Source organism: Nothobranchius furzeri, chromosome 13, assembly GCF_043380555.1.
Source record: "Nothobranchius furzeri strain GRZ-AD chromosome 13, NfurGRZ-RIMD1, whole genome shotgun sequence".
NCBI lineage: Eukaryota > Metazoa > Chordata > Actinopteri > Cyprinodontiformes > Nothobranchiidae > Nothobranchius > Nothobranchius furzeri.
In genome coordinates this window covers 45,474,400-45,490,593 of record NC_091753.1, presented here as the reverse complement: position 1 = coordinate 45,490,593, position 16,194 = coordinate 45,474,400, and the positions used below count along the sequence as shown (strand labels likewise).

At 40.3% G+C, this 16,194-nt stretch overlaps 1 protein-coding gene across 3 annotated transcripts in view; it reads left to right on the top strand.

Annotated features, from left to right (window-relative positions):
* The window catches only part of cntn5 (contactin 5), a 237,278-nt gene that overhangs the window by 92,881 nt on the left and 128,203 nt on the right, over positions 1-16,194 (top strand). For all 3 annotated transcript variants that reach the window (XM_070543557.1, XM_070543555.1, XM_070543556.1), the window contains one exon: positions 6,417-6,626. In XM_070543557.1, coding sequence (XP_070399658.1) covers positions 6,417-6,626 — 210 coding nt within the window. The remainder of the gene's footprint in view (positions 1-6,416; positions 6,627-16,194) is intronic.

Genomic DNA, 16,194 nt, shown 5'->3' with positions numbered 1-16,194 from the left:
CTGGGAAAAATAAAAGCTGTTTTCGTCACTTTTACATTTACGAAAAAGTCTAGAAGCATGCTTTGTGCACCATTTCTTTCAAATAGTCTGCAAATCACATTAGTGTAATAGCATCTGATAGCAATGCGTAAAGTCCCGAGCATCTGCAAGTACATTAAGCAGAGGATTATTTAAGATAGACTTTTAAAAACGTAGATGTAATTTCCACTCTGCTGTGTTTAAAGCAGCTGGAATATTTGCCTTTCATGGTTATTTGCCTCAAATTTCACTCTGTTGAATTACTTTTTTATTTGTATTGGCTTTTAAAAAATACATTTGATTTTAAAACATTGAAAGTTATGCAAAATAATTCTAATAATCTCTTTTATGTTTATCAATTACAAAAACAGAATAAAATTGTGCAGTGTATGAAAACCAAAATCATTATACGCTTGGTGCTTAAATGGGGGACAGCACAGCTCTTGCTCAAGTCACTTTTTTGCTCATGTGTGACTCGTTTTTGGCACAAACTCATTTTAGCTACTGACAGACCATACTCCATCACTCATATGGTCCAAGGGAGCCAATGTGTTTGTACCAACTACCCCTGGACACCACTGGGTATTCTTCTGCGGTGCACCAAATGGTCAAAAGTTGATATTCTAGCAGAGTTAAAGGACATTCACATATAATCTATAGTAGATGGGTTAGCTACAGATTTAGCCAATGTACAACGGTGCCAGAATAGTAACTTAGTGTGAGCGTAATCGCCATCGATTTTCTCAATGAAAGAAGAAACAAAACCATCAATTTTGAGATTTTGAAAACAAGCTTTTCAAGACAAGTGGCCAACAGGAAGGGACAGGTATGCTTAGTGTCAAACTGAGTATTACCAACAAGAACTGCACCTACACCTCTCCAGATGCTTAATGTAATGAAACATTGCATCACGTTTCAGTATGTCAGTTTTAACAGCTCAACCACACACACATGCTATGTGAAATAACTAGATAGTATTGCTCAGTCGTTACCATGCATGAGTCGTGTGCACACAACTATTGAATCTGTCACAGCAACACTCCGGGTGCACCTTCAGCTTCTCAGAGCCATATTTTACACTGCGCATGAATATTGTCCCCTTACATGTTTCCTCTACTCTGAGTCAGTGGACATATTGTTAATGGCATGCACACTGGCAGATGTAGAAACGTAATAATTAAATAAAGATTAGCTGTTATATTCTGTGTTTACTTTGTAATTACGAGATGTTTAATTTTAAAAACCTTATCTTTCACAACACATCACCTGCTAAGTTTACTAAAGAAAAGATAATTGACTTCTTTTGTCAGGAGCAGAAAACTTGCCTGTATTTTTTTTCAACAGCTGTCATCATGTTAATAGAATTGTTACACTTAATTTTCAAGTAAATCCTGATAAAGTTTATCTCATTCTAATTGATTAACACAACAACCGGCGCTGACTTGATTTGACACATCTTCGAGTTCGCTAGCTTTCCATTTGTGTGAGTGAAATGAGCCGATGTTGTGAACCTTGGCTGAACGAAGACACTGCAGCTGTCATCTTTAAACTCTGTCAACCTACTGTGTAATAAGCTGTTTCCTTGTCATCACTCAGCTTTCCCCCACCACACTGCAACTGCCACAGCACAGCTGTCACTCATACACATGTGAATGCAACAAATAGGATGCACTTCCATATGGGAATGCATGTTAGTGGAAACATTCTGGAATGACTTCTTGCAATTTAAAGGGTATGGTGCGGAGTCGGAGCAACTATGAGTTTTGAAGTCTAGTAATAATAAAAGTTGTTTTTCTAACTTTTATGGATTGTTTTGTTTCTGTTTATTCCACTTTCAAATGCATTGGGACACCAATTAGCAATTCAGGTACTTAATTTAATTTCAATCAGCTGTATTTTTTTAATTTAATTGCAGCTATGGTAAAAATAAATAAATAAGTACATGATAAATTGTATCAAAACATGCATCTCAATCAGAAATAGTGTGCAGATTTCCATATAGCATGGGTGAAGTTTAGCCTGGCAAGCCTATGCCAGTAAAGTTAATGAGTAGTCTGGCCACGACAAAAGAATTTGGTCATAGGGAGGAAACGAACAATGCTCTGACTAGGGATCCGCCGTTACTAGTATCTGTATTGGGCCAATACTGATACCTTCATTGGTATTGATACCAGGAACCGATACCAGTGCAGTTGCCTGAAAGGAGCTTCACTCTAACTTGTCATTTCTGTTCACCTAATATTTTACTTATACGATCATTTCTATGAACATATTCTATTTTTTATCTACCTCACCATCTTTTCCTGTTGAAAGCAGAGAAGAAAATAAAACCTGTATTCCAATTAATTGCATTTTTTTCGTGTGGTATTAGTATCAGCAATCGATACTCAGATCCAAGTACCAGTATTTTATCGGTTTGGAAAAAAGTGGCATCGTTGCATTCCAAGCTAGGACCAATCGGTCTGACACAGCCATCTCTAGGGCCATCAGTCAATGGGACAGTCCACCGTACAAAACAAATAAGGAAGAGAGTAGGTAATTTTTCTAAATAAATGATGTAAGTACCTGTATCTGTTTCATGTCTCAAAGAAAAGTCTAAGTCTAAATCGTCCAAAGTTGATGTAGGGTTTCTAACAAGCGCCGTCCCTGAGCCACCGCCATCTTCGTAGATTTCTCCTTCGCAGCTCTGATACAATTATAACCACAAAATACAGATATGTGGTTACTATGGTGACCATAATGTCTCACTGCTGCAGCATCAACATTTCTGTCTACATCAGTTTCCTTTTTAGATTATTACAAAGTACATTTCACATTGGTTTTAAGCTTTGGGAAACATAACATTAATGCACCTTGGAACAACAGACATCCTTCTCCTTTTTATAAGAAATTATTTTGTCATTTTTATTTATTATAACACTATTCACCAAGTTGATGAAATAAACTATTTGTATTTTATACATGATGCTATTGAAGGAGGAACAATGAGCAGTCCACTGATTAGACCTAATATGCATATTGTTTCTTTATTAAGTATTATCTTTATTACCATCTTTTTGCATGTAATTAGGTTTTGTCAAGATATTCAGGTCAACTGTCACATGTGACATGTTGTGGTATTGCGAGTCCCATTTCATTCTGCTTCCTACAGCAAACTCTTATTTATTTTTATTTTTTTCAGCTGTCAAAAACACATTTTCAGCAGCACCAGTAGTTTAACCATCATGAGAATCAGCAGAAGGAGTGTGCTTCACAACCCAGCTGAGCAGATTCTCGACATGATAAATGAATTAAGTGACTGCCGTGACTAAATCCAGCTAGCAATTGCTTCGCTTTGCAATATTCAAACTCACAATACTTTTAATTTTAAACAGGCTTCCATATTATCCTATTGTACTCGAAGATGTTATACAGTAATTGCTTGCTCCATTTTTAGATGGTAGTATTTTTGTGCTGACAAGTCCCTCAGGATCCATAATTATTCCTCTGTTTTATTTGGTTCTCTCATAGCATTTTATCATGTAGTGCAAAACACTCCCGCACCCCTTTAGCAGAACTCTCATTAGACTCGATTCAAGCTTCCAGTCTTTTGCGTTTACGCTGAGTGTTGTATCTGCTTAGAAAAGTATCATTCACCCAGTGTTTCAGCTGCTTTCCACAGCTGCTCGGGCTAAATTTGTTTTGTAATTTTAAGTTATATTATTTTTGTATTAAACAAGTGCAAATTCTTATTCCGTTATTCAGCATCAAAATGATTTCCCTCCTCACTAACGAGTAACAGAAGAAAAGTGTGACAGTAATGACGAGTGACAGCCTTAGTAATAACTTAGCTTTCTCACAGAGGATGATATTAAGATTCATCCATCCATTTTCAGCCACTTATTCGGAGTCGGGTCGCAGAGGCAGCAGTCTAGACCGAGACGCCCAGACTTCCCTCTCCCCAGCTACTTGGGCCAGCTCTTCCGGGAGAATCCCAAGGCGTTCCCTGGCCAGCAGAGAGACATAGTCCCTCCGCCGTGTCCTGAGTCTTCCCTCGAGTCTCCTCCCAGTTGGAGGTGTCCAGGAGGCATCCTGACCAGATGCCCGAGCCACCTTAACTGGCTCCTCCTGACGTGGAGGAGCAGCGGGTCTACTCCTAGCCCCTCCCGGATGACAGAGCTTCTCACCCTATCTCTAAAGGGAGAGCCCAGCCACCCTGCAGAGAAAAATTAATTTGGACGCTTGTATCCGCGATCTCATTCTTTCAGTTGCTACCCAAAGCTCGTGATCAAAGATGAGGGTAGGAACGTAGATCGATTGGTAAATTGAGAGCTTTACCTTCCAGCTCAGCAATATCTTCACTACAACAGATTGGTACAGTGTCCGCACAACTGCAGATGCAGCACCAATCCGCCTATCGATCTCAAGCTCCAGCTTTCCCTCACTCGTGAACAAAACCCCAAGATACTTAAACTCTTCCTCTTGGGACAGGACCTCGTCCCTGACCTGGAGAAGGCATTCTACCCTTTTCCGATTTAAGAACATGGTCTCAGATTTAGAGGAGCTGATTCTCATCGCAGCTGCTTCACACTCGGCTTCGAACCGCTCCAGCGAAAGCTGGAGATCACTGTCTGATGAAGCCAACAGGACCACATCATCTGCAAAAAGTATAGAGACCCGATCCTTAAGCCACCAAAACAGATTCCTTCAACACCTTGGCTGTGCCAAGAAATCCTGCCCTGTTAAGAATCATCAAGGACTCTTTTAAGGAGGCGTGTCTCTTCTCCTCTGCTTTTATGTATATGAAGCTTTCTAATTAATATATTAATGAAAGATTTTGTCATGTATTTGTTTTTAATTTTAGAACAGCTTTAAATACATCGTAAATTAATTTATTGAAATATTTAAATGCTTCAGGTGAGAAGACCTGACTGTAAGAGGTGAATATTGAATTCGTAGACTTTTTTATTAAAGGTGAGGTGCACTGAGAAATGTATGATACTTGTTTTTTTTATAAAATATGATCGCTCACTCTGAGTTTCCCATGCATGCTGAGTGTGGAAATAGTTTTCAGCCCCTGCCGTCTGCATTAGCTGCTGAAGGAAAATAGACTCGGCAAATGCCAGGGTCGGAAAAAGCCTGACAGATCTATGGCACACTGAAATTTAATGTCACATGGCTGCATGGTGGCGCAGTTGTTAGTACGTCGCAGCACGAAGGTTGCAGGTTCAAAACTTGGCTGCGGCCTTTCTGCGTGGAGTTGCGTGTTCTCCCCATGCATGCGTGGGTTTCCTCCGGGTACTCCGGTTTCCCCCACAGATCACAACATGCCCTATAGGTTATAAATTGTAAGTCGCTTTGGATAAAAGTGTCTGCCAAATAAATAAACATAAACATAAAATTAGCATTGGTGGACTCATCCGTCTTGGCTTGGGAAAGCGGAAGGCTGATTTAGCATCCAGGAGAGCGCAGAGCGTGTCCCCGCTTGTAGACGCCAACCATTAGCATTAGCAACTTCAGATGGCAAAAAGCATTCGGGCTTGCGTTCTGTGTGGAGATAAAACATAAATGTTGTATCTTTTTACCCGAGAAAGCAGAGCAAACAAAAGCAGCAAAAGAGTTGCATTGCTGCTAGCTAATCAGACGAGAGACGTTTACTTGGAGCGGCAGTAGCTCAGGAGGCGGGTTGCCTCATGATCGGAGGGTCATGGGTTTGATTCTAGCTCCAGCCAGGGGTATTCTGCTGTTGTGTCCTGGTGCAAGACTACACCCGACATGCCTGTGTAGGTGGGGGTCAGAGGGGCCGATGGCACGAAATGGCAGCTTCGCCACTGTCAGACCGCCCCAGGGCAGCTGTGGCTACCAACACCGGTAGTGTGTGAATGTGTGAGAAAGTGCTTTGGATGTCTTGAAAAGTGCTATATAAACCCAAACCATTATAATAATAATTATTATTATTTATTATTATTATTATGATTTTGCATACATGAATAGTAATGAGCAACACTTCAATTGCTGCCGTTTTTCAGCCCACCTACGTTTCAAACTTCTACTTCCTAAACCTAGAGAAAATTACTCACAGAGCATTTATTCATACTAAAAACCACAATAACCTTGATGATGATTTGAAAAGTCTTCCTCAAATATGATTTTTTAGACTTAGACTTTCACAATTAAAGATTTAGTTTAAAAAAAGAAGTATGTTGTATTTTTTCATTGAGGGTTTTATTGGTTGTTGGATGTGCTAAATGCAAACTGTGAACCTCTTTCTTTTTATCCGGGACTAGACAGAAAAGCATTTTCTCTGTAATATGAGCCATTCTGATATTTGCATTGTTTTCATCTTCTCCAGAACTGACCCTTAATGTCGTTGAAATCTGCTATTAGCATAAATAGTAGTTTATCTTACCTTTTTTCAGATTTTGCAAGAGCTGTTGCTGGACGACCGGTATCATATGCAGCTGTACTACGAATGAGGCAGGACAGCTCTTCACCTGTGCTCAACTCGCGCAGCCGACCTCGACAGCAGCACAGTGGTGGGTTGGTGACTCCTGACTGGTCTGCTTTCTCCAGTCACCCTCTGTCAGCCCTGAGTCTTCTCGGCTCTCAGGAGGACCACAGGAGTGAAGGTGAAATTAATATTGCAGACCTACTCATGCTTTGTTTACTCTCATACACAAAGTAGTGTTACTTTAGCTTTGTTGAAGTTGACAAACAAACTGCGCTCAAAGAAGGAAATAGATCTGGTAAAGCTCTTCATAGACATTTTTTTTGTAAAAACAAAGTCATAGACATCCACGCTTCTCCATGCTCCACCCAGATCGATCACCATGGTGATCCATGGCTGTACCACAGAAGTTTTGAGCATTTTTAAATAGCAAGTCACCCCCAAATAAACTTTTTTTTGCTGTTAAACTAAATAAACGAGTGTCTAATCGTGCTGCAGACACATGCAGTCAATAATTTGGCACTTCAGTGCATCTTACTTAAAATTTAGATATTCTGCCCTAAACTGGCAGTGTTGTGCCGTTGTCAGGTAAAAACTCTGCACTGTATTTTAATTTAAATCTGCCACCGCTATTGGCTAAGAAGTATGCTATGATGTAAACTGGTACATTATGATGTCACAATGCTGTTGTGAGCCTGTGTGTGTGTGTGTGTGTATTTGTTAGCAGCTCCGCCCTCTCGGTCTGCCAGGCAACAGCATTTGTTGCATTCTTCAAACATGAAGTGGGAGTGGAGTTAGACTCTGGTAGGGGTTGACTTGCTCTTTAAAACTGTCATGGACCTGTCACGCATAATAGGAAGCGTACTGTATTCTAATTCAGTGTTGTGCCTGAACGGGTTCACTGAACGATCATTTGTGACCTCGTTCATATTTCTTCAGTCGTTGCTCCAGTTGATTTTTTCCAGACTGGATGTTGGAATTTTTGAGTATCAAATACAAATGAAAAGCACCACTAATACGGGGAAAACACCAAATCTGGAAACACTAGTCATACAGTTGTACCAGGTATTTATTTATGTATAAATGTACTTTGTTTTGCTTTTTGATGATTAATTTGGGGTGGATTGTTGCAAATTCTATAACCTTTCCTTTTCTTTTGGAAAACAAGTAAAAAATTGTGAAAAGTGTATTAATTCAAAGAAAATGAATGTTTTGCGCTTTTAAGTGCATTCATTTGTCCCAACCTCTGACTTGTTCCTCCCTCACTTTGTTAAATATTCCCTCAATAAAAAAAAGCCATTCAAACAGGGTGTTTTTCCTCATGGTTTTGAGAATAGACTGTAGGGGTCAAAGCTATAGCGAGGCGTGGACTGGAAAATGTTAGCCTAGAATCTAGACAGTCATTTGTCAAATATAAAATACAAAATCAACTTTATTTCTATAGCACAATTTAAGACACAACATGAGACCTGACCAAAGTGCTGAACAGGCTGATCAATTAAAACAAAAAAGAAAAAAAAACAAGATAAAACACAACAATAAAAACTATAAAATCATAATACGATAACATGAATCACTGTCTAAAAGCCAAGTCATAAAATTAGGTTTTTAAACGAGATTTTAAAACAGGCAGAGAGGATGCCAGCCTAACTGTAATGGGCAATGAGTTCCAGAGCATCGGGACAGCATGGACAAATGCATGTTCACCTCGTGATTTGTAGGACATCCGGGGAGTGCAAAGCAGTAGACGGTCAGCTGACCTCAACATACGAGTAGGTACATAGGGAGTCAGCAGGTCGTTTTTTTCTTTTCAAGTCAGTCCATCAGTGCTTCATTGGGACCTCCGCAGCCCCGGCCAGTATTGTGGCTGGCCAATCACAGCGCGTTTATTTATTTTTTAATTACGTAATTTTGTCTTCTTCCCTACTTCTTCCATGATGTATGGTAGGCTGCCCCCATTGACTGACATTCGTAGGGGGTCTAATCACAGAGCACTATTGGTTTGGTGGGCCAATCACAGCACTGTCAGGTGGGCGGGATGTCAGTGTAACTGAGCAAAACTAATATGCCGATGGCTCTGTAGCCGTCCAATTACAACACTCCGTTCGTTTGGTGGGCTAATCACAGCACTCCGTGGGTGGGATGCCACTGAAAAAAACAAAGATGGCGATAGCTCGTTTGAAACAGCTTTGGCATCAGCTTTGGACAACTTCTTGGGCTTTTCTTTGAGTCAAGAACTTATAGAGGTGTATAAGTTTAGTTAGAAAAAGGGTGTATTTGCATCTCCTTTAACAGAGCATAGCATGTTATCCAATAGCGGAAAAAGTTTGAAAGACACCCGTAGATCCCGCCTCTTGACTGACAGCCATCAATGGGCTCTGGCCAGACTATATTCACACATGATGAGTTGCCAGGCTAGGAAAATGCCAGTGTTCATTGGGTAATGGCTCACCCTTCCATGTTGAAAAAACAAACTATGAACTAGTATTTCTTTTTTTTTTTTTTTTTTACTGTAAACTCATTTAAAAATATATAGTTATGAACTATGTGTAAAGAGTTTTCTGGAGACCCAGAATTCAGCCACACACAGGAGTTAAATATATTTCAAAAGACAGATACTTTATTAAATGAGTAAGGATTTGGGCATGCGCTGGGTTTCTGCAGCTAAGTACTGTTGGAGGGGTCAGTGTAGAGAGAAAATGTGACAGAGGCAGGGGGAAACATTGGTTTGGAGAGTTCCAAGGATGTTCCTTTGACAGAAAACTCTCCCTCCTCTTCTGTCTGTGAATATGTCTCCTCTTCTGTGACACAGACAAATGTTATTATCCACAATGAATAGTACTCAGTCCATAGATAGGCTTCAGAAACAGGCAAAGGTCATCAACAGAGAGGCAGAAGCAGGAATACTTAACAGGAGGAGCAGACCAAGATCAGAAGCTGCGGTTCAAAACAGGGTCGGAGTCCAGAGGTCACAAAAGCAGTCAAATCATTTCAGGGCTAGGCAGAGACAATCCAGGATCTAGTGATGGGTCCAGCAACACCGACACACCGGCGCATGTGTCAAGCTCATGGAGCGAAACCTGTGTCGATCAGTGTCGATGCGTGTGTTGCTTTAAGAAAAAGTCACGTGACCAACACTGCTGCTGTGTCGCTCATTGCCGAGGCGCCAAACTGTGTTTATAAGGTATCGACTCTGCATCTGTCAACGGGATGAGTCGCCGCGAAAAAATTACCATTTCAAAGATAAAACAAGACATCCCTCTTTACATCAAGAAAATGGAGCCAGAGAGGAAAAGAAAAGTTTCTGCTGTATGGGATCATTTTGATCTTTTAACAGCAAATAAGGTACGTGTTTGTCTTTCCTTGTTTCTGCGCATCTGTCAGAGTTGAAAACAGCAATGTGACTGACTCTCAGTGTAAATTATTTATTTAATTTAATTAGGTTAAATGTCGGATCTGCTCAGTCGAGTTGTCTTATACAAATAAGAGCACTTCCTCAATGCTGAGACATTACAGAGTCAAGCATGAAAACGAAGAGGAAGCAAATACACCAAGAACGAACACAGGTAGACCTATATAGACACTGGGCGTGCTTTGTCACAGTTGTTTTACTAATATATGTTTTATTATTTTGAAATCTCGAATCTAGGAAGATTGCTCTGGACCAAGCAGTCCTGAATTTTATTATAAAGGACTGCCAACCCCTGAGTATTGTGGAGAGTGAGGGGTTCAGGGGGTTGATTCAGGCCCTTGATCCATCTTACGTTTTGCCAACCAGAAAGGTTTGTATACACAATGTCTCAGATAGCTGCTGTTACTCATGTAATATATACAGTGCTTAACAAATGTATTAGACCATCGTCTGATTTAAGGTTTATGACACAGCAAACAAAAATAAACACTTGTGATTCAAATATCATGCATGCTTGAATAATCTCTGTTCGGTGTGTCAGCTCACATTTGGGTATAAAACTGGATTCAGTTTTAAATTCCTACCTTCTATTCAACAGGGCAAAACACAGAGAACTTCATAGCTGGATGTTTTTCTTGCTTTAATGACAGGTGGTCTAATTAATGTGTTAAGTACTAGACTAATTTGATTTTGATTCATTTTCAGACGGTTAAGGAAATGATGGCCAAAAAGCAAGCGGAGGAACTCGAACGAGTAAAAAGGGAAGTACAGCAAGCTGTGGCAGTGAGTATAACAGCTGACATGTGAACCTCCTTGAACATGGAGGCTTACTTAGCTCTTACCTGTCACTACATCAATGATAATATGCAGTTGTGTACATCTGTGTTGGAAGTCAAACACTTTCCACAAAGTCACACTGCTGACAATCTGGCCCAAGTCAAAAGGGGCATGATGGACGACTGGGCCATAACAAATAAGGTAAGGTGTCTTGTGACCGACGCAGCACCAAACATGATAGCAGCAACACGAACTCTACAAATTCGACATTCAATCTCTATTGCACACAAACTAAATTTAATAGTCAAAAAATCCTGTGATCAGATCCCTGAACTTTCATCCATAAGACACAAATCTAGGCAAATTGTATCATTCTTCAGATCCAGCACCACAGCAAAAGAGAAGCTAGCTCAAGTGCAGCAACAGATGGGACGGCCCACCTTGAAACTTGTCAATGAGGTACCAACACGTTGGAACAGCACATATCAGATGCTGTCACGGCTACATGATGAGAGAGAACCAGTGTGGGTGTCTCTTGCCTCTCTCCAAACAGATTTAACTCCACTCACAGCTGATGAGTTCAACATCTTAAGGGAAGCACTTCTTGTGCTGGCCCCTTTCCATCAGGCCACAGTGGAGTTGTCTGAGGAGAGGAGAGTTTCAGGATCAAAGGTCATCCCGATGATGAAAATGCTAAATTGTGCACTTGAGCGGAACTCTTTACATCTACACACACAAGCAGCCACACATCTCCATGACCAACTTAGACGTTGCGTCACAGACACTGCTTCCAATCTGGAGTCATTAAGTGTGTTGACCCTATCAACACTTTTAGACCCCAGATTTAAAACACTTGGATTTCGTAGTTCCTCCAAGTGTAGTGAGGCTGTCAATCGCCTGAAAATGGAGTGTGCTGCAGTAATTGGTCACACAACATCTGAGCCACAGCCTGGACCTTCATTAGAGCAGTTACCCACTTCAGGCAAGTTGTTCAGTATTATCAGTTTATTTTCACATTTGTTTTGTTGCTAACAAAAACTAAAACTTCTATGTATTTTTTATTATTTCAGATAATCTGTGGCAGCAGCTTGATCAAGAGGTTGGCAGACAAACCACCAATGCAACAGCTGACTCGATCATTGAGGTCCAGCGCTACTTAGCAGAGGGAAACATTTCAAGACAAGAAGATCCATTAACATACTGGGGGAACCGGAAGACATCCTACCCACACCTTTTCCACCTGGCTTTACAGTTTTTGTGTACCCCAGCTTCTTCTGTGCCCTGTGAACGTGTGTTTTCGAAAGCTGGTGAAATAGTGTCCAAAAAACGTAATAGACTAAATGCCAACACATTGGATAAACTTATTTTTCTTAATAAAAATTTATAAAAATAAAAAAAAAACTTTTGAGTCAATGACACTGAAATGGGTAATATCACATTCACAGCACTGTCACTTTAATTGTCACTTGGTATCATTCACAGAATATTTTGAGGTGTATAGATTTTAAATTTAGAAGTTTAAAATAATAACTTATGAAGTAGGCCTACAATAGCTTACAGTGTGTACAAGTATGATTAGGTCATTGAATCAGCATCTGTTGTGTCTCCAGTATGTTGCCTGCAATGATATTTCAAGTCCAGTAGGTGTCATTATAGAGCAAAACAGCAGCACTGTGTCGACACAGTTTCAATACTATTTGGGGAATGTGCTGAAACGCTTCATGAGGCTTCATCTACCCATCACTACCAGGATCTAGTGATGTGTCGGCCGCGAACGAACGAATGACGGGAGCCGGCTCGTCATTGGGAGCCGTCCCCTCCCCTCCCCCCTCTCCTCTTGCTTTGGTGAAAGCTACAGGTGATTGGTCAACATGTGTAACTGCATGTCCAGACTGTCCACACACAGAGCAGTAGGGGCGGGGAAGAGGGAGGATCAGACTCAGACACACAGCAGAGCACATGCGGGTGGAGGGAGACGAGAGGGAATGAGGAGTAGGAAAAGGAGAGCGAGAGAGGAGAATGCGACGAAGACGGTGAGAAAATGAGCACCAGCAGTCGGAAAGTTGAGATTTCTTAAAATGTTCAGTTATTAAATCCATAGAAATGATAAATATTAGATTTTTTACATTTATTTATATTAGCAAGTCATTTTACATTAGTTTAGCATTATTTTGGTTATAAATGTACTTTACACAACAGAAAATCTGAGGAGCCACTTGGGAGCCGAAAGAGCCGGCTCTTTCTGGTGAGCTGAGCCAAAAGAACCGGCTCTCTTAAAAGAGCCGTAATTCACATCACTACTAGGAACGTGTACGTTGTACAGGGTAGAACAATGAATTGCTGGAATGCTGAGACAAAAGGCTACAGACAATCTGGCAGATGAGCGGAGATCACTGAGGGTTTAAATAGAGGAAGAACAGGTGTGCTCAATGAGGTAATCAGGCAGAACTCAGGTGAACTAAATGATGCTGATTAGTGCAGGAAGGGCAACCAACATGACGGGCAGAATATGAGGAACTTGAATCATTACACTATGAGCTGAACTACTTTGTTTAATGTGTGAACTCAACTTTAAAACAAACTTTCCCAACACTGTTCTAATTCCATGTCTGAATTCCTTATCCAGTCTCATCAAAGACCATCCATGTTGTGGAGAATTCTCTGCATATCATTTCCTTCCTGTTGCGAGTTCTGCGTAACATTCTCAGTCCTGAACACTTATACAGACACTGTGCCAGACATGTCCCACTTTCTAAGGTGATCTTACTGCTAATGAAATGTTCCATGTGACTTCAGATGACCACAGTCACACCTTCAAGTAATCTGAAGGAAGGACACCTCAAAGTCTGACTGAACCACTCCAGACATGATTGGTGTGAATGCACTCTCCTATTTCAACAGTTCTGTCACTTCTGCTCTCAGGTTCTTTGGGCCTTGTGTCTGTTTTGATTTGGTAAAAAAAAAAAGAAAAAGAAAAATGAATCCAACCTATCTAGTATCACTGTGCATGCTCTGCAGTGACCGGTGTCGAAGTCTATGAAACTGGAGGGGGATTGTCACAGTTTCCAGCTCTCATTATTGTTCCTGTCTAAAGAAATGCAGGATGTCAAAAAGAGACACACGTCATACTAAATATTTTACCAGTGTGACTTCAAATGTATGGTAATGATTATGATGTTTTGCTTTATTTATTGGTAAGCCTAAAATGTTTTTAATAGGAGAATAAGATTGCTGACAGCAAATGGAGGAAAAGCAGGTTTTCCTTTAGTTCAGTCTTTGTTTTGCTGTTTTTCTGTTTCAGCCATATTTGTGCTTTTTGACCAGTCCTCCATCTGCCCTTTTTATGTTGTTATCAGTGTGTAGCCGTGAAATGGCACACATCTCTGTAACAAAGGTAAGGGGTAATGCAGTGCCTTTGTCAACAGTGACAAGCCCATTACACTGCTGCAGAGGGCCGATGTTCGGTGGCTGAAATAGATGCTCCAAAGAACCTTAGATAGGCCTTTCAGCTCTTTGATTGACAGATGGGACTTGAGGGGATTCAGCTTCAACACTTGTGTACCATTTGTGTTTTCCAAACACTGAAGGAACAAACCATATTTATCTTTCAAATGTACCTCACAATTACCAAACCTTTGCTTTGCTTTTTGAAATGTAATTAACGCTTTATAATTTAGGTGTTTATCACAATAACAATCTAATTTTATTGGAAACAGTGTCTTAATTTATAAAAAAATACATCATTTAGTTGGTATAATAATATTTGTCTCTGTAAGGAGGAACATCCAGAATAACTCTGAATACGGACTTTTATTTGCCGCTCTGTTCTTATTGCCGCACGTAAAAGTCAGCTTCACTGATCGATCTCCTCAGAGAGTCTAATGAAAAAGTTGTTTTTTATACCAACAAGATGCATGGAATTTATGTTCTCTCCTAAAACAAAACAAATCAACAGTAAGAGTGTTGTGGGGAGTTTTATCAGTGGGTTGAAGCATTTATTCTGAAACAGAGAGAACAGTTGATTAGTGTAACGTCACAAAATGGCCTGATTTTGAGGTCCCACAGGTCAAATGCACAGCCTGGTCAACTTACCCTGGCTATGACACATCTTACTGTATTTTCCCCTGACAGGAGTCGGAGAGTCTGCACGTAGCCCCTTCAATCAGAGCCTACTTCCTCACACCAGCTGGACTGCAGAGATAATAAAACATAAACAATAACATCTTGTCCTCCAAGGTCCATCACAGAGGAACTCTTCTAAATAAACTCCTTTATTCCCAGATGAAGAAGAGAAGAAGATTTTATGATTAAAAATAATCATTAAATATTGCCATTTATAATTATAAATAATGAAATGTTTCATTAATCTGTGCTCAATGATTGTTTTAGTATGTTTACTTTACGAGGTCATAACATTTGCACTCACAAGTAAAGTGAACGCATGACACATAAGTTAACCTTTTGCCTAGACACGTCGTCAAACTCTTTTTAAACCTTTTTCGCACCTGCGAAGCTGAACAACAGGATAGTTTCCTGCAGAACAAAGCTGACTCAAAACTCCTTCAGAGTTATTTTTAAGACGCTTAGTTTCATCTATCGTCGTGACCCGAGGAGACATCCCAGGACTGATTTGAGAACAATCGAGGTTTTTCTACGAGCCAGGTGCAGTGGGGTCGTCGGCCCGGGGACATCTCGGATCCAACGGGGGTCTTCCAGAATGGATGAGGTAGACACAGCGAGATAGCATCTGCATGTGGTTTTGATGTGACTTGCTCTTTAAAGTAACAGAGCAGTTTCCTGCTCCTCTGCCCTACTGGTTGAAAGTGGAATTACAACTGCCATAAACAACCCTGCTGCCGCCTGCTGTAGCTAGCACAAACAACAAACTAACATGAGCCAACTAATACTACAATAAACCACAATGTAAAACAATCCATGCTGTTGGACAAAAAATATTACTTACAAGTCCCACAAGTAAACTTCTTATTTTTCATCTTCTTGTGCGTTCTATTTATGATTGGCAAACTATAAATGCTAACTGCTAGCTCCCTCGGCCGTAGCAATGTTCATTCTCTCACTTTTTAGCTCTTTGCTTTGTCTCTAAACAAATTACTCTCTTTTACTTCCAGGCTCTGTCATGAAGCTAACTGCAAAAGCAATTCTTTTTATACTTCTTGTGCCTTTTACTGACGGTCAGTGGACTAAATAAACCTAACCGCTAGCATTAGAGCTAACAGCCGTAATGCAGGTAAAGTGCCCCCTGGGACACCTACCCGCTCCACAAAACAGGCACAGTTTTTGGTTGCAGAGGGCTGCAGAGTGTTGAGTTTCTAACCCAACAATCACTGAGAAGAGTGTCTATTGTTTTATTTTGATTATTAGATCAATACTAGGTTGCACAGTGAAAATTACTTTTTCTCAGAGCTTATCTATGATTTTATTATTTTTCAGCATCATTTTGGGATTCTTTATCTGGTTACGTGACCTTTTTTGTGTGGCATGTTACATGCCAACAGCACATTTATTATGTTTTTAAAGACAAAATCCTGATTTACACTTA